The 19,005-nt window shown below is 46.6% G+C and overlaps 2 protein-coding genes across 4 annotated transcripts in view; one reads left to right on the forward strand and one right to left on the reverse strand.

The window, feature by feature from the left end:
• Positions 1-1,544: 1,544 nt before the first annotated feature.
• On the forward strand, positions 1,545-5,667 carry trim59 (tripartite motif containing 59). The gene is made up of 2 exons (XM_076282939.1): positions 1,545-1,675; positions 3,124-5,667. The coding sequence occupies exon 2, from the start codon at positions 3,175-3,177 to the stop codon at positions 4,435-4,437; it is 1,263 nt and encodes a 420-aa protein (XP_076139054.1). The 5' UTR covers positions 1,545-1,675; positions 3,124-3,174; the 3' UTR covers positions 4,438-5,667.
• The window catches only part of smc4 (structural maintenance of chromosomes 4), a 34,246-nt gene continuing 20,901 nt past the window's right edge, over positions 5,661-19,005 (reverse strand). For all 3 annotated transcript variants that reach the window (XM_076282936.1, XM_076282938.1, XM_076282937.1), the window contains 13 exons: positions 18,795-18,980; positions 17,066-17,227; positions 16,633-16,858; positions 15,815-15,894; positions 15,215-15,367; positions 14,334-14,460; positions 13,948-14,137; positions 12,358-12,502; positions 11,633-11,806; positions 10,975-11,157; positions 10,297-10,529; positions 9,382-9,565; positions 5,661-6,011 (listed from right to left, as the gene is read on the reverse strand). In XM_076282936.1, the coding sequence (XP_076139051.1) occupies positions 5,850-6,011; positions 9,382-9,565; positions 10,297-10,529; positions 10,975-11,157; positions 11,633-11,806; positions 12,358-12,502; positions 13,948-14,137; positions 14,334-14,460; positions 15,215-15,367; positions 15,815-15,894; positions 16,633-16,858; positions 17,066-17,227; positions 18,795-18,980 (2,205 nt within the window). In that variant the 3' untranslated portion in view covers positions 5,661-5,849. The remainder of the gene's footprint in view (positions 6,012-9,381; positions 9,566-10,296; positions 10,530-10,974; positions 11,158-11,632; positions 11,807-12,357; positions 12,503-13,947; positions 14,138-14,333; positions 14,461-15,214; positions 15,368-15,814; positions 15,895-16,632; positions 16,859-17,065; positions 17,228-18,794; positions 18,981-19,005) is intronic.

The raw sequence follows: 19,005 nt of genomic DNA on the forward strand, positions 1-19,005 counted from the left end.
AAATGTCTCTCTTGTCCGCGCCTCGTTGGGTTCAAATGTGCTCCGTGTCAAGTTATGAGTGTGACCACCAGAGGCCACTACTGAGTCATTTCTATGTGCACACTAGATTGTGATGGGTGACATCAATTGCACTGAAATGCGCCTTAAAGAAGTAAAGATGGAGAGACATAGCCTGACGAGCCAGACCCTCATTAAAATGTAGGGTCTGGGCACTCACCGTTCGCAGTGCTCAGTCCGAGGGGCGGGATAATCGGTTGTCTTTCAAATTCCCTCTGCACAATAGGATAGCACTATGAGTCCCATGCGTTTCCCACCAGCGGAGCTAGTTGGCTAGTTCAAACTTTTGCCAACTTAATAAAAGCTTAACTCGTGTCACACTGTTCGCCAACAGCAACATTACCTTATTTGTTTTCAAGTAGCAGGGAATTCAAGCCAAACCGTTGCAACTCTGCCATCAATCATTATGTTAAGCCCACCTAACGACTCTATACACGATTTGATTGGCCTGATTGAGTTTCAACATGCAACGTGTGTGCGTGCGTGCACTCTATAGTTATATAGTTTACAGTGTGTGTGTGTGTGTGCGCGCAGTTGCATGTTGTATATAGTTCTTGTATATAGTTATTGTGCATTTGTGCACGTGTGCATGCTGGATATAGTTATTTTGCATATTGTATATAGTTCTTGTGGGTTTGTGTGTATGTGCATGCTGTATATAGCTATTTTGGATGTTGTATATAGTTATAGTTATTGTGCATTTGTGTACGTGTACATGCTAGATATAGTTATTTTGCATATTGTATATAGTTCTTGTGGGTTTGTGTGTGTGCATGCTGTTATATAGCTATTACCTCCTCCAAGGAGGTTACGTTTTCATCGGGGAGGTCTACACTCTCGGAGTGCTTTTCTAGTTTTGCATGGCACACTTAATTTCTTAATCTGTCTGTCCATAGGTCAACACTGCCTCCTTACCAAGTTTTACCCCATTCACCTGTACTGCCTCGCCTTAATTGCCTATTTATGCTAATTATGCAAATTGCCCAAAGTGCAACTTTAGGCAACCAAGTTGAATTCCACCCACTAGGCCTATAGATGACATTTCTGCAATAAAACTTTAGGGTACTCAACATTTCTGGGTTCATGAAATCACGACTAGACTACCTATGATTTACACACAAACAAACACATTAAACACGCACATAAACACAGAAGTAGGCCTAGGCTACGCGCAGTTTCCCTATCTACTCACTCATTAGGCTACTACACTAGGATATGTTCAGTATCACTAAGGCACTTCCTGAATTAAATTCAAAGATATAAAAATAAAGATGGAGGAACTTTACAGTTTGTAAACTAGACGCGGTACGTTTATGACTGCCACATTCAACTCTTAGATGGACATCTATGACATCGAGGTGCATATGAACAACTACGTTTGCTTCCAAATAAAAATACTCTCTTCTGATAAATGTAAGCGTTTGTTCTGTTTTAAAGCGAAGTAGATTTGAAGCAGCAAGGTTGGTTTCAAATCGCGGGATGACACGGGATTGGGCGAGATGCTCCCTTGAACTTCGCATGCGCGAAACAGTTGACGACGACCGACAGAAGAGGTGTTTGCAGCCGGCCAGTTCAAGAAACACAAGAATGACGTCCACGCCTTGATGAGCAACTGTTGGTGAGCACAATTTTTTTAAGTCCACTCAACTGGACCTAATTCTATAAAGTAGCCAATTACAAAATGAAACGGTGTCTGCACGATGTGAAATTATTTGATACAGAATTGCGAGCAAGCGGTTATTGTTATGTGGATTCCAATGACGGAAGGATACATTGTAACTCGCTAGCATGGCTATATCAAGCTGTTGTTCTCGTGGGCAGTTAGATGAGGTATTCAGAATGGTTCATGAGATTATATCTGCTGGGATCTGTCACTTGGATCGTACAGTTTGAACTGGTCCAGTTTGAGCTTGTATTGCGCAGGCCACTTTTGAACAGTAGCCTAGTTATTGTTTGGAGCATGTTTGAGATTTAGCTCAAATAGCGGACAGTGAGGATCTAATGTTGACAGTATTTAAACATGCATAAAGATTTGGGGGTTTCATGTAGAGGGGTTACATTAACGTTTATGGATAGCATTTTGACTTATATCTTAGATGTTGATTAGGCTTAGGCAATCTCCCTCCATCAACGAAAACCCAACTGTTTTAACGGACGAAGGCAACGTTAGGCTCTGACATTTGATAGCACGACACAGTGTTCACTACAATAAGTCAGGATTCGGTTTCTTCCTCACATGGTCTGTTACCGTGAGTGAGTCAGAGAACAGAACACTAGGATGTGGATCTTTCAGATGGGCCCTAAATTATCTATTTCCAAAATGCAGAATGTTCCAACTAAGTCTGCTTTTCATCTTAATTTTATAAATCATAACAAGGCTTCCCTTCCTCCCGTCTTCCTCAACACCCACGTTACGCCACCCTTGTCACGTAGGCTATACTTTTGTGTGAGGCTAAACTAAAGTGTCTGAGGACCGTTAATGGCTATGCCTCATATTAATAGGGGGGTGACAGAAAAGGTTGTAATTGAACCTGCTGATGAGTTGGCCTGAAATAGTTTCTAACATGTATGTGAGAATCATAAGACAGCAGAAAGATGTCTGACTTCATGGTCAAGAGTAACCCCGTTTCTTTAGCCCGTGTGTGTGTGTCTTGAACCTGAACTTCGGTTGAGTCTGTCAGTTTCCTGGAGCAAGGATTAGTCTGGAAGTGAATTAATGAAATCCTTTTATGGTCAACACTATTGCTTAATTTTGAAATTAATCAGATCACAATGAGATTATGTCAGATACAAAGTGCCTTGAAATAAGTGCAACACCATATAGACTACTACACGATCAAAGACAATTAAGGCTCTGGAAAATTTGCATGATGGGGGATTTCTTAAATGCGCCAGTTCCATTTTGGGACAATGTTGTAATTTTCTCTTCCTAAATCTCAGTATTAGGCCTACCTAGGTGCAGTTTCTATTGGGCTGCAAAATGAGTACGTATGTATGTATGTATGTATGTATGAATGAAACATTACAGTTACGATTGGAAAATAACATGGCGGAGATCTGTTTCAGGACTCTATGTGCCACTTCCATACCTCATCCCACTGTGACCGCTCGTGAGGGATGGACAACCTGGAGGAAGACCTGACGTGCTCGGTGTGCTACGCGCTGTTCACGGACCCACGCGTGCTGCCCTGCTCGCACACCTTCTGCAAGTGCTGCCTGGAGAGCGTGCTGCAGGTGTCCAGCAACTACTCCATCTGGCGCCCGTTGCGTCTGCCCCTCAAGTGCCCCAACTGCCGCAGCGTGGTGGAGCTGCCGCCCACCGGCGTGGACGCGCTGCCCATAAACGTGTCGCTGCGCGCCATCATCGAGAAGTTCCAGCGCGACGGAGGGCCGCACGGCCGGCCGCCCACCTGCCCCGAGCACCCGCGCCAGCCACTCAACGTCTACTGCGTGCAGGACCGCGCGCTCATCTGCGGCTTCTGCCTGACCGTCGGCCGCCACCAGGGCCACGCCATCGACGACCTGCAGGCGGCGTACGTGCGGGAGCGCGACGCCCCCGAGCAGCTCGTCCAGCAGCTGACGGACACGCGCTGGGCCGAGGTGTGCGCGCTGGCGGAGCGTCTGGAGCAGGAGAAGGCGCGCGGGGAGGGTCTGGTGCGGCAGGACCGCGAGGCCGTCGGCCAGTTCTTCCAGGGCGTGGAGAGGCTTCTGGAGCGCAAGCGGGACGAGTACATGGCGGCGCTGGACGCGGCGAGCGCAGAGCTGGCGCGCAGCTACGACCCGCTCATCGAGAAGCTGAAGGACATGCAGGAGGAGCAGCTCAGCCTCATCTCGCTCAGCTCCGCCGTGCAGGACGAGGACTCACCGCTCGCCTTCCTGGAGAAGGTGCACCTGTTCCGCGCGCGCGTCTCCTCCCTCACCCAGACCCCCATGCCCCAGGTGGTGCCGCTCTACATCGCCCCCCGAGCCGGGGACTTCCTGCGCGAGCACTGGGCCAAGGTCACCATCGGAGGCCTGGAGCAGGGTCCCGTACCCAAGGTGGCCTGTCACACCAGGGGCTGCCTGGGGAAGCACGCCCCTCCCGCTGGCCTCTCCCGCACCTGGCTGAACCCCTGGCAGCGTCCCCTCCCCCTCTTCGCCCTGCTGGTGCTGATGGTGGCGGCGGGGCTGCACCTGGATCCGTTTGGAATGGCGTCTTTGGGGCTCTCCGTGGTCGCCCCGCTCGGCGAGCACCTCCAGAGCCTGGCTGACCAACTCGTCTGGCCCTTTGACGTCCAGGGACTGCTGGAGGAGCTGGTCTCGAACGTCTGTGCAAGTGTCTCCTCCCTGGCTGACAAAACGTACCAACACTTTGCCTTTTTCCTCCAGGCTTCGCAGTAACAGTGCCCAAGAACATGCAGTGCTTTTTGGTTTGTGTGGAGCGTAGGGGCTGGGTTGCCGTGATGCAGATAGAATAATATATGTACTGTTGGTTTCAGGAAACAAAAGGTTGAAATGGATCGCAAGATCAGGTAGAGACACAAGACTGCTTTGAAACTTGCCAAACCATGAAGTCTTCTTAAGAGAACACGTGACCAAGTCTGAGGCAATGTTAAGTCCAACATGCCCCGTCAAACAAACTTTTAGCACCTTTCTCAACAATAGTTCTTTATAGTGTATTCATTGATAGCAATTGATAATGCACACAATTTTTATGAAAGTTTCAGTTATGTTGCAGATTTGTTTGTAGTGCATCCAAGTACAATTCTGTTCCAAATGCATGACCATTATAGTAATGTAAATGATCAGTAATGCCAGGTGACTTTTCTACTTAAAGGTGTAATTAGCCTTTTTACAGCACAGCTACTTTTACTCATGTATACATGATGCCTTTAAAAACACTACTGGTAAAGGAACACAACTATTTTGGATATCACCTTATTTACCATCTGCCCCAGTTACCCTTACAAAAAAATAACTGCACTACTTCAAGTGTCAACTGCCGTTTTGGAGGAATTATCTGCATTTCTTATGCAGGAAATGCAATATTTTGGACATGAAAATATTATTGTACTGCAGTATAACTGCAGTTATTTTTTTTTGTAAGGGTAGGTATGAGGATACATACCCATCTGTTCGCTGTGTACAGTAACCCTGTCTGACACCTTAGCTTAGCGTAATGCAGTAGCAATGGTTTAGACCAGCTAGCCTGTTGCTCAAATGGAGCTAGAGGCTAACTTCTAGTGAACTATACTAAGGAGGATAATGGTATCAGACTGGGTCATTGTTGCATGATGCATAACTCTGGAGCAGAGGGCAAAAAAAGTTAATTTCCCAAATAGTCGGTGTGTCCCTTTTAAAGGAAACAGAAATGTGGACCTCGATTATGTAGCCGCTATTGTTTGGCCTTAAATAGGCTGGGGAAACTAACACATAGTAGCAAAGGACAGCAGCTAGAAGGCTAACGTGAAGTTGGCAAAGGACAGCAGCTAGAAGGCTAACGTGAAGTAGCTGGCAGTCACTGTGAACCTTAGCAAACGCTTGCTTACTGCCTTAACCTCATGCTGTGAATGCATACAAATTAATACCAATATTTTGAGAACACAAATAATGACACCACTGTAAACACTTTAATAAAGTTTATTTGTAATAGTTAAAAAAGAGCAGCTTTGTGTGTAAAGAATTTATACATAATGATGAACAGAGGAGTAAAAGACAAAATGGAAACAGGAAAACGATTAGACGATACACAACATTAAAATCGACAGATACAGGAGACAGAACACAAGTCCTGAGTGGAGTCTGTGCAGACCTCAGGCAGAGGACACCACCTCCTTCAGACTGATGGTCTTGGGGTTGATGGGGACACTCTTGGTGGTGTTGTAGGTTTTGTAGATGCCGATCAGGCGGTCTGCGATCTCGAACATGTTGTTCCTCAGGGAGATGATGATGAACTGGGCATTCTTGGTTTGCTCCTATGGAAGAGAGGAGGGGAGAATTTTCAGAAGTTAAAACAAACTATGAGCATTGTAGCAGGAGCAAGCCATTCTTCCTTCAGACTCTACTCAGTCAGCAAACAGTCACAGTGGGTCAAAGGCTCTGATTAAATGAAGGCTTAAAATGGAAATGCAACAACACAAAGACTGATGCTTTGCTGCAAGACCCAAACCCACAGTCCCTTACGCAACGCTGCCAACGTTGCCCAAGAGCCACAGGCCACCCAGTAATCCGCTCCGCTTGTTCCAGAGAACAGGTAAGACGTGAGCATAAGAGGGTCCCTCTGCAGGGGAACCAGACATACTCACACACTCTCCTGCATCGGCATTGTTGCTCCAGATTACTTCATCGTAAGTGTGCCCAACAAGGTCTCAATGCGGAGAGCTCTCGTGCCCCACACTCGCCTGAGCCAGCCTCTTACCTCAGAGCTGCCCCACACTCGCCTGAGCCAGCCTCTTACCTCAGAGCTGCTCCACAGCTCCCTCCTCATAAGCTGGTTTCGCACCAGAGGGGATTTCTGCACTTCCTAGAACATAACATTCCTATATCCCCTTTTTTTCGCGGTTTCACACCAAACAGATTTGGGCATTATTAAGTTCCTCTGACCGCAGTTCCTGGAACTCTTGAGGCAGAACACGTAGGTGGTAACGACAGGACGCAGGGATGTCATGCAAAGTTCTTTAGTGCGCTAGAAAAATTACAATGTGAAACCATTAACAACCGGATCAAATGAATTCAATGTAACTAAACACAAATGTTGTTTCGGTCCTTGGTCCAGACTTTCAGGTGTGACATGACACCATGTTCATCATAACCTGTAATTTAGCGTACTAGCCTATGACACGGCCACAATTCCAATAAAATACCAGATGTTTTATATATTACTTAGGTAACAATAAAATCAAACATCGATTTTCCAAACGGATCTGGGGCCGTATTCACAAAGAATTTTAAGGCTAAAAGTAGCTCCTAAGTGGCGAATTTATTATTATGCATTTTAGACCTAAAAGTAGCACCTAAGTCTGGGACAGCTTAAAAGAAGTCAAGAGGACTCCTAATTCATTAAGACCTATTCACAAACAGCTTTTTGCGGCATTTCACGTCGCAATGTTTTGAAATGCGTATGCGGCAACAGGAGCTTCCAATCGCGAGGGAACAATTTTGCATTGTAGGCATAAAAGGGATGCAATAATGCCACCAACAACAACCAAAACGACTCATTGTCAACATGTAAATTAAATGTAACGTTTCATTGTGAATCAAATTAAAATGTTCTCCTCTTTGCAAACATAGGCATATGGTGACAGATTAATTTAATAATGTTGCAAAGATAGGCCTACGGATTGATACAGTAGGCTATGTTTCATTAGGCTACTAGGCTATTTGTTTTGCCTTACTCTTTATTCATTTAGGCTAGGTCTTTTTATTCAGTTATTCATCATCTTACGTCCTTCGCACTACTTGAGTAGCGCACGCATTCTCAGACCGGTCACTAATCATCGTAAGGGAGGTGTTTGGAATCATTCCCGCGTTACATTTATCAGCCAATCAAGGTGGTCACTTCAGTCAAGCTCGTGCATGAGTAATGACATCATCCATAGCAACGAAGACTCACTCTTAGTTTAGGAGTTGTCATTTTTCCTTACTAAGAGTAGGTCTGAAAGGCTTTGTGAATAACTTTTAAGAGAAAACTCCTAGCTAAAATCTTTTAGTGCGATTTAGGAGTACTCCTAGTGGTAAGATAAAAGGCTTTGTGAATACGGCCCCTGATGACTAATGTTAGGCTACTGTTAACCAGCATGTGACAGTAGACATTAGTATTCAAATAATTTTAAAATGTAGGCTAGTTAGTTAATTTACTGGCATTTGGCGAGGTGAATGGGTGCCTATTTTAAACCACTTGGCCAGAGCAAATGGAAATGAAAAGTGGGTTTGAGGAGAGTAGTTAGTAGAACTGATTTAAAAGTGGACTGTTCCTATAACTAAGTTGCTGTAACTACTTGGTCCAAAAGAGACTATACACCAGGGGTGGCCAACCAGTCCAGCATGAAGAGCCAAAAAAAATATCAACACAACTCAAAAGAGCCGCACAACAAAAAAAGATGCCCACACCACAACAGCGACTTAGGCCTACACTTTAAATCTTCTTTTTCATTTAAAATGAAACACTTGGCAGATGCTACAAATTATCGTTTTCAGGAATGAGTAGCAAGCAACAAAGACATTTGACACACATCCCAAACTGACTGACTTATTAGCATGAGAAATGCTCTGATGTAACAACTGATAAGAGGCCAATGTGACCATCAAATGTTCCGTCGAGTGTCTGCTTCTCTGACTGACGTCTATGTATCATACCTTTACCTTGTACTGGCAAAGGTCAGTGCCTTTGGGAAATGTTCAGGTTTGAAGCTTTTATGCATCAGTTAAGTCTGGCATACCAAGTACCAAACTAACGTGTTAACCAAAATAAAACCGTAAAAAACCTGTTTATGTTGACATATCAACCAGAAGGGTTATGCTCTAGCCTACAAAAAAGATTAATCCGCCTTTTGAATGTCCGTGTTCCTCTTTCTATTTACTCTTAGCATCAGGGTTTTCCTGATTGCAACAGTAGCATTACACCTGGCTAAAGAAACAAACGTTTCTGCTTCTTTATGGGCTAGACTTCTATCCATAACATGACAATAAAATTATTTTAATTTAAACATTGCAGCCTAACAATTGCCAGTACTATCAACTTATGAAAAGCATTTTCATTTACCAGAAATATAGGGTATTTCAAAAAATAAAAAACTATAAATCCAAGAAGTGAGAACATCAGTTGAGCAGCCGCGAGCCGCACGAGAGGAGGCAAAGAGCCGCAGGTTGGCCACCCCTGCTATACACTGTCGCCGTGCTTAAGTCACTCCTTACGCCCTCATACCAGTTCTTATGGCCACTTGGCCAGAGCAAATGGAAATGAAAAGCAGGTTTTGGAGGAGAGTAGTTAGTAGAACTGATTTAGAAGTGGACTGTTCCTATAACTAAGTTGCTGTAACTACTTGGTCCAAAAGAGACTATAGATATGACGGTATCCTAAACCCCAGTGCCCCACTCACACAGATGTAGCAGTATCCTAAACCCCACAATTCCCCACTCAGAGATGTAGCAGTACCCTAAACCCCACAATGCCCCACTCACATAGATGTAGCAGTACCCTAAACCCCACAATGCCCCACTCACACAGATGTAGCAGTACCCTAAACCCCACAATGCCCCACTCACATAGATGTAGCAGTATCCTAAACCCCACAATGCCCACTCATAGATGTAGCAGTACCCTAAACCCCACAATGCCCCACTCACATAGATGTAGCAGGCCACAATGGAGACGTTTTTGAAGTCGAGGGCGGCATCAATCTCATCCATGAAGTAGAGTGGCGTGGGCTTGAAGTGGTGCAGGGCGAAGACCAGCGCCAGCGAGCTCAGAGTCTTCTCTCCGCCCGACAGGTTGTAGATCTTCTTCCAGCTCTTCTTCGGGGGCCGCACACTAACAGAGACAGAACAGTCGCAACTATCAAATTAGCTGCACACTAACTGAGAGAACACCCAGACGCGTTAAACTCTGCCGAACCCTCAAATGCCTCTACTGCTACAAACAACAACATGAGCTTCAGTACAGAATTCAGGGTTCCAACTCATTTTCATTGACATTTCAAAACTTTTCCATGACCTTCAATGACATTTCTGATTCTCACAACCTGTAATTACACAGATTTGCACATTTTACTCAATAGGGGGGTATAACTGCTGAATAACAATTAAACAACATTTTCCTTTTCCAATAGGCTTTTTCCTAATAGGGTCATAGGCCATGTCAATTCAATTGGAAACTTCATCACATGGCAGAAATTAGGCAATGGGACATTAACCATGGAGTGGTACAAGAACACACAAAACACACACCTTTATAACACATTATTAATTTCATTAGACCTGCATACAGAACAAGATGTTTAAAACTTTCAGTGAATTTCCAGAATCCCATGATGTTTCCAGGCTTGCTAAATGGGATTTTAAAATGCCATGATTGTGGAAACCCTGGGAAATTCTGAAACTAGCATTGATGAGGCAGCATTATTGCTCGCAAGCTGTAAACATGCACAGATGCGTCTATATCAAAACATAAAAGGCCAACACATCTCTCACAAAACATCCCTCATCTTTCAACACCCATATACTGCAGTTATACACTGGCTCAATTTCACAGGGAGTCCTTGCCTGAAGTTGATGCCTTCAGAGAAAGGGTCCAGGCTGTCGACGAGCTCCAGCTCCGCGTCGCCCCCCTGTGTCAGCATCTGGTAGTTCTCCTTCAGCTTGTTGGTGATGATGTTGAAGCCGGCCATGAACTCGTGCAGCCGCTGCTTGCGCAGCTCCTCGTAGCCGCGCTTGAAGTCGTCCCTCAGCGTGGTGATGTCGTCCAGCTCAGACACCCGCTGCAGATACAGCTCCTCCTACAGGTACCAGAGAGGGAGGGAGAGAGAGAGAGGGATAGAGATAGATGGAGGGGGAGAGAGAGAGGGAGATGGAGGAAGAGAGAGGGATAGAGATAGATGGAGGGGGAGGGAGGGAGAGAGAGAGAGAGATTGAGGGAGGGAGAGATCATTTATGTGTGTATTACACCAACAATTCAATTTATTGACCCAGAGACCACCATTCTGACTAAGAAAGCAATCTGACACCCACCACTGAATAAAACAAATGTGATTAAAACTACAGTCCAGGAACAACCAGTAATGCCTTCATGGCCCAATGGTGGAGAACCCTTTCATGTTTATCAGGAAAATCACTGAAACCTCATTGAAGTAAGCACAGCACAACTCTTTACTGAAGCGTGTCAATCAATCCACGTTACTCAAGCGTCACGCATTGCAAAGGGCCGTGGAGGAAGTTGGCTACCTTCTTCTTGAACTCTGCGATGGCACCCAGGTTGGGCTTCATGTGGGCGCAGCGGTCCTCCAGCAGGGCGATGGCGTTCTTGAGCACGTCTGAGCTGCTGATGGCCTCCAGGTCCTCGGCCGTCAGCGGCAGCAGCTCCTCCGCTGGCTTGTCATCAATAGGGTGCAGAGACAGCTTGGTGCCCTGAGCAGAGGGCACAGAACCAAGTGAGGAAAACAGATAAATAACAACGTGAGAATGAAAGTCTCTCTCACTCTATGTGTGTGTGTGTGTGAGAGAGAGCAGTCAGTCCACACAGACCTGAGGAACTGATGTGGAACTGTATCATCGGTCTTTAAATGTCAACCCTGACTGTTAAATGTTAACCCTGACGGTCACCTGAGGTACCTTTTGGGCAGAGTAGATGCGTGGCATATGCACTGGGGTGCTCTCTCTCTGTGTGTGTGTGTGTGTGTGTGTGTGTGTGTGTGTGTGTGTGTGTGTGTGTGTGTGTGTGTGTGTGTGAGGACTGACTGCTCTCTCACTCAGTCAGGGTTAACATTTAAAGACAGAAGATACAGTTCCACAGGTCTGTCACCCGAGGAACCTTTTTGGGCAGAGTAGATAGACCATGTGCACTGGAGTCTCTCTCTCTCTCTCTCTCTCTCGTTTGACGGACCTCTTTCTGCCAGTGTTTGATCTTGTTGTTGTTCTCGGAGATGGCCGTGTCGATCTGCTCCACTTTGAGGCGCACGTTGAGGGACTCCTTCTGCAGCGCGTGCTCCTGCTCCTGCAGCACCTTGATCTCCTGCAGCACCGACTTGTGCTGCTCTTGCACCTCTGGCAGCGCCTCCTACAGGACGGGAGGACCACAGGCACACTCATCAACAACCGGCACTTAGACAGCCTCAAGGAGTAGAGATACAGTTTAAAGTTAGCTGAACTCAAACCAAGTTTTTATCATAACATCTCTGCATATTTATCAACAGCATAGACCTTTCAAATCTTCAAAAGAACCTTCTTTTTGACAGTACTACATCGTGACAAGTTCAGTTCAGAATTCCTTGGTGCCATCTCGTGAGCTAGCCCGCTTTTCCACCCGTTTAGAACAGAACCGAAGATGTGGCATCAACACAGGGTGTTGCGTGCATAACTAAACTGCAGAATGACACACCCACTTCGGTTCACAGGAAAAAAATAATAATTTTGTGCCAGCACCGAACAAACTTCCGATTTGATCAGATTTATTTCTGATCAAAACACTCCAAGCCCTTCTGGAACATCTGCAGCGTGCACAGAGGCGCTTTTTTGTTCACGGTGTGAAGGGCCTCCGAGAGGAGCCGTGCCGGAGTGTGTGTGTGTGTGTTGGAGTGTGTGTGTGTGTGTGTGTCGTAGGGAGCTCACCTCGGCCTCCTGGCAGGCCTTCATGATCTCCCCGGCCTGCTCCTCCAGCTGTTTCAGCTGCTCCGTCAGCTCCTCCATGGTCTTCTTGTTCTCCTCCACCTCCTGCTCCACCTTGGCCACCGTTTCCTCAGACTTCTTTAGATTACTGCCCACAAAACAAAACAGTACATTACAACTAAATAATACTTTTGTTTATATAGCGCTTTTTGGTCTGAGACCAAAGTACCAGGAACTAAATATTTCTGAAGCGGTTTACAGCAGGGCTTAAAGGATGGATAATGTGCATGAAGAGCACATTTTTGAAGCAATCATAAAAATATTCCAGTTAAGTACCGGAGAACTTTGAGCCCAGTCTTGTGTTTAGTACAGAATTCTACTTTAATTTACAACTTGGGTTATGACGACAACCAAAAAAAAAAAAGACTGCAAAAAGCACTGATCTGAAGAACAAAGAGTAACCACCAATCTAAAAATAACGTTTAGCACAGTATGTATTTAAAGGAGAACTCAGAGTTTTCAAATACATCTTTTTCTCAAGGTCACCGAGTACTGTTGGTACGAAAAAACCCCGAAAACAATCGTTTTTACCAGCTCGAGTTGCTACAGGCAGCAGCTAACGCAGTCGGGCAACTACAACTACTTTAATACGTTATGTAGTCAAACTCATAACCAGTCCGTCCCCTGCTCTACCACATTAGATACAGCATCACAGCACCGTGGCGAGACAGAATGTCAGAATCACACTTTTTTTCTTTATTGGCCACCAAGGAATTTTTCCGGCTGTTGGCATGTAGCAGTAGCCTGTAAATTCAGACCCAAATCTAGAAAGATTTAGTGTCTGGCTATGAGTAATGAAAATGGCCCAACTCGAGGGGCGACACCAAAAATGCATTTGAAAATATCACTGCACGCAACTGGATAACACTACGACCAATCAGAACAATACACGAGGTGACGTATCCAGAAATTAGCTACCAGCGGAGCCAACTGGTAGATTAGACTCTGGCGTAATCCGTTGGGCAAACCGGCAAAAACGTCCTTCTTGCAAAGGAAAGATTCGAGCACCGTCTTCTGTTCCTCTTTTAGAGAAAAAGCCAAGTCTAACTCGTACGCATTGTAGCGGCCAAAGCCGTTTCAAACAACTGGTGTTCATCTGTAGCCATCTTGCAATGTTTACGGACTGATTCCAAACTTAGACGTTGCAGCGCTGTTGCCATTTTTTTAGCTCGCCTCTGGCCTGCCTATATCAGATACACCGATGTGATCGGTGCAGCCCGGCTCGAACAGCAGTAATGAGCATTATTCAAATTCAAATTGTGCTCTCGTGAGAACTCTGGATTTCCAGGGTAATGTGGCAGTACACAGGGCTTAAAGCAATAGTAATGTCTGTGCCTGAAGTTATCAGACATTTATGAGGACGTCATATATACTGTAGTCTCATTGCCTATTTTAAATCTAGCATGCCAGCTCACGCCTGAATTCAGGCACGGTGCCTGAACACTTTAAGCCCTGAGTACAGGAAGAGAGGAAAAAAGAGCTGAGCTGAAATAAATAAATAAATAAATAAATAAATAAATAAAATACGCTCACCGTCCGGCGGTCTTGATGGCCACCTGGGCCTTGGTGATGGTGGAGGTGCACTCGTCCAGCCCCTTGTTGACCTGGTCCAGCTTGTCCTGCTGGGCCTTCAGCTTGTGGCTGTTGATGTCCACGATGAGGGTGTGCAGGCGCTTCACCTCCGCCTCCACCTTCCCTGCCTTACTGGACGCCGCCTCAAAGTCTGAGAGGACGGGGGTGGGGGTAGAGGTTAGCGAATTCTTCTCCTGTCTGTCTATTCCGTCTAGCATCACACTTTCGTATGAGATACTTATAATTATTCCTTTGGCTGACGCTTCAATCCAGAGTGACTAACATGTCAATTCTGATAAGGGAAAGCCCCTCCAGAGGAACTCGGAGTTGACCCTACACACACACACCTTTTTTGAAGGCGTCCAGGTTCTTCCCCATCTGTTTCTGTTTGGCCTTGTCAGGTGCAGCGGCGACGACACTAGCCTCCAGCTTCTTGATCTGGGACTTGAGGTGAACCTCCTGCTCAGCCAGACCCTGTGGAGCCAGAGGTGTGTCAGCACGTACACCTTGCATTTCTCCAGTGTTATTGTGTGTGTGTGTGTGTGTACCTGGATGTGTGAGCACGTACACCCTGTTCTCGGTGTACAGTACAGGCCAGAGGTGTGTGAGCACCTACACCTTGGATTTCTCCAGTGTTATTGTGTATGTGTGTGTGTGTGTACCTGGATGTGTGAGCACGTACACCCTGTTCTCGGTGTACAGTAGTGTGTGTGTGTACCTGGATGATGGCGGTGTACTTCTTCAGTATTACGGTGTGTGTGTGTGTGTGCGTGTACCTGGATGCTGGCGGTGTACTTCTTCAGTATTAGTATGTGTGTGTGTACCTGGATGCTGGCGGTGTACTTCTTCAGTATTAGTATGTGTGTGTGTGTGTACCTGGATGCTGGCGGTGTATTTCTCCAGTGTGTGTGTGTACCTGGATGCTGGCGGTGTACTTCTCCAGTGTGTGTGGTGTGTGTGTACCTGGATGCTGGCGGTGTACTTCTCCAGTGTGTGTGTGTACCTGGATGCTGGCGGTGTACTTCTCCAGTGTGTGTGTGTACCTGGATGCTGGCGGTGTATTTCTCCAGTGTGTGTGTGTACCTGGATGATGGCGGTGTACTTCTTCAGTATTACGGTGTGTGTGTGTGGTGTGTACCTGGATGCTGGCGGTGTATTTCTCCAGTGTGTGTGTGTATGTATGTGTGTGTATGTATGTGTGTGTGTGTGTGTGGTGTGGTGTGTGTACCTGGATGCTGGCGGTGTACTTCTCCAGAGTGTTCTTCATGTCTCTGAGCTGCTGTCTCTGGCGATGCACCTTCTCCTCCAGCTGCTGCCTCTGCTGCTGATAGCCCTGCCTCTGGCCCTGCTTCTCCCGCAGAGTGCTCTCCATGCGGTCCAGCTACACACACACGCACGCACACACACGCGCACACGCAGGCACGCACACAGATCACAATGGGGATAACCATTTATTAAGCATCTTAATTGTCATTTGACCACATACCAGTGAACAGTCATGATTATTACAAACATTGAACACAAAGCCACATTGACCTATAGGTATGTTAAACTGTACCGTTTCAGGAGTGTGTGTGTGTGTTCTTAAACTGTACTGCTTCAGGTTTGAGTGTGTGTGTTGTTAAACTGTACTGTTTCAGGTGCGAGTGGGTGTGTTGTTAAACTGTACCGTTTCAGGAGTGTGTGTGTGTGTTCTTAAACTGTACTGTTTCAGGTGCGAGTGTGTGTGTTGTTAAACTGTACTGTTTCAGGTGCGAGTGGGTGTGTTGTTAAACTGTACTGTTTCAGGTGTGTGTGTGTGCGTGTGTGTGTGTGCTGCGTTGCTCACCTCTTTCTGGCTGATCTCTGAGCCGATGGAGGAGCCCATCTTGCCCCTCATCACCCGGCTGCCTCCTCCAGTCATGGTACCTGGGGGAGGGGCGAGGAAGAGTCAGGTCCTAAAACAACATGGCTCCTACCCTGCCACAGGCTGAGGAAGAGTCAGGTCCTAAAACAACATGGCTCCTACCCTGCCACAGGGTCCATATGTCCACGTTCCCATTAACAGGCCTGGTTCTTCAGTTAGTGAGACACAGATCTGATTTTTTAATAACAGCGTGAATCTGCACATCGACTTATGACACTAAAGGCCTATTCACATCAAGAACAAAAAACGATAACGATAACTATAACCATAACGATAAAAGCGTTCACACTGAACAACGATAAGCAAAGTCTCTCCTTGTGTTAATGAATGTGACTTAAAATTTGATGGGTTCTGATTGGCTATTAGCATTTTATCGTTCTGAAAATCGCTCTGAAAGTGATCCCCAACGATATCGTTCTTCATGTCGTTATCGTTATAGTTTATGTGTGAACGTCGTCATTCATATTAACGAGAACGATATTTATTTATAGTTATCGTTCTTGGTGTGAATGGGCCTTAACTGCCCAGTCCCGTGGGCACTTCTGTGCGAGTCTGACGCTGACCACATTTTGGAATAACAACGTGAACAGACACACAGGGGCACCGTTTTCTCTTTAATGATATTCGTGGTTTGAGTCGCGGTTGGGTTGAATAATAGCAGTGGCCGAGTTCGGGCTGGCCCTGAAGTGTACGCACGCGCACACACACACACACACACACACACACACAGCGCTCCCTACCGGCCTGCTCGATGATCTGTCCCTGCATGGTGACGACCCTCCAGCGCTTGTCCTTCTGGAAGGCGACCTTGGTGGCCTGCTCCAGGTCTCTGGCGACCAGCGTGTCCCTCAGGGCGAAGTAGAACGCCGGACGCACCGCCTCGTCCTTCACCTTCACCATGTCGAACAGGCGCGGGATGCTCTCCGGGGTGGAGATGGCGCCCATGCTCCGCTCCCACACCTTCATCTGAGGGTCAAAGGTCAAGTGCTCGTCAGTCAACGCCAACCGTGTCAGAAAGTCATTTTGGCTCGGCCTCATTTTGTTGTTCTGTGTGTGTGCGCGAGAGACTGAGTCAGGCATTTGATTAGCCAATGCATGATTGCTGTCTACTAAATCACACACACACACTCTTTCAAACACAACAGACCACACACACAAACTGTTGATCCCCACCTTGTCCAGGCCTATGAAGGTGGCCACCCCGATATTCTGCGCTTTGAGGAAAGTAACGCACTTCTGCGCCGTGTCAATGGTGTCCACCAGGATGTTGTCCAGAGCCCCACAGCTGGAGGAGATGGCGATGTCGTACTTCTCATCGATAGCCCCAAGGTCACCCTAATGAACGACAGACAGACAGACGACAGCAGCATTTGAGAGCGTGCACGACATGCATGACAACACAACGCTCTGGCCCAGACCATAATAAAAGCCCACTCTCAGAGCACCAGGCCTGGATCTGCACAATATTAGAGCGTGGCAGGCACAGAGGAAAACATTAATAACAGCATGGCCTCCAGCAGCTCTCGTATACGTCCCACGGTACACGCCATGCACCGTTTCATAAGCCCTCCTGCTCGGCTGCCATGCGGCGGCGTGCGCCCCAGTGCACCCTGGGCCACGGGACGACCTCCGCCTGCTCTCTGCAATTCATTCCGCTGCTAGGCCATTGTGATGTAAGAGCCCAGTGGAATGAGAAGGCGGCTCGTGGCGTGGCATTGGCGCAAAGCCGGGGATCCATCAAATGAAAAAGGCCATCTTCAGTCGGACAGCAGGGCTCTCGTGACTGCGAGGGATCAGCGTTCTGACCTGCAGCGCTGCTTTTAGTGTGATGTCTCAACAGAGAGTCATTTTGCCTGATGCCTGGTTTGCTCCACAGATGGATGCCCCCCTCTTTTTGACCTCTGACCTTAGCTTACAAAGAGAGAAACTTTGGGGGGCCTAGTTTTGCAGAGCAAGCTGCTAATGTGACAGGACAGAAAGTAGGAGGAGACCCACAGAGCCACCACAAAAGGAGTCCAGTTTGGCAAAATAAGAAAATGGGTTTATTGGATATTCATAATCCACAGACTTTAGGGTTTAAAATAAGGGGTCATTTGTTCAATTCCGTTCAACGAACAACCCAGAGATATTGGCCAAAATGTGAAGGCTATCCTCATCTCAGCAAAAAAACAAGTTGAGAAAATCAGGTTTAAAGTTTGCGAAGTGATGAGCGCAGCTTCTAAATGCTCCATTCACGCAGGCATTCGTATAACTTGTGAGGTAGCCTATAATGTTCGATCAACTTCAGAAGATGACAAGAAGAAAAATAGCCAAATGCCTAATGTTTTTGTTTTTAAATAGGCCGCCAACTCCAAAACAAACTGAATCGGACCAATTGGGTGCAATCTCTGTGAGTAATCTAGTCAGCAACAACTGTTTAGGTGGCTGTTTCTTCTCCTGAATCTAAAATAGAAAATTTTACAAGTGGATAGCCTATTTATGATGACTTCTTGAAGAGGCCAAAAAGCCAAAACACAAAGTTATCAGAACAGATTCAAAATCAATTTCTACATCGTTTTACAGTAAGATATGTCAATGACTGATAGATAAGATGTTTTTAAGGAAAGTGTTCGTGGTGAAATTAGAAAATACATATTTTAGTCATTTTTCGACCCTCTCAATTCAAATCACTATCTCGAAATGGATTTCCGCAACACTGGACTCATTTGGTCGTGGCACGCCCATATATTGGACTGCAAGATCCATAAACTGTGTGAGTCATTTGGGCAGAGCCGCTGTTTGGGTTTGATTCCTGGACCCGCTGCTGCTTTAGATTAACAGTGTCATTTCATTGTGTGTATGTGTGTGTGTGTGTGTGTGTGTGTGTGTGTGTGTGTGTGTGTGTGTGTGTGAACACACTCACCAGGCGTCCAAGGATGCCAGGGATCTGCCCACTCCTCTTCTGCTGCATGAGTGCCTCGAGCACCTTCCCGCGGCTGCGGTTTGAGGACAGGGAGCTCTTGGCCTCCTCCACTTTCTGCCGCATGTCCCGCAGCACCTCCTGCACCTGCCCGTCAGCCTGGCTCACCTGCTCCAGCTCCTGCTCATCCTGTGGGGCGCACACACACACACAC

This window comes from Alosa pseudoharengus, unplaced genomic scaffold (assembly GCF_046254945.1).
Source record: "Alosa pseudoharengus isolate Yale_2024_CS ecotype anadromous, Long Island Sound unplaced genomic scaffold, YU_APseudo_1.1 YU_APseudo_1.1_scf_13, whole genome shotgun sequence".
In the NCBI taxonomy this organism is placed as follows: Eukaryota; Metazoa; Chordata; class Actinopteri; order Clupeiformes; family Clupeidae; genus Alosa; species Alosa pseudoharengus.

Coding starts and splice junctions, on each gene's coding strand:
- trim59 (XM_076282939.1), top strand. CDS start 3,175: ATGGACAACCTGGAGGAAGACCTGACGTGCTCGGTGTGCTACGCGCTG.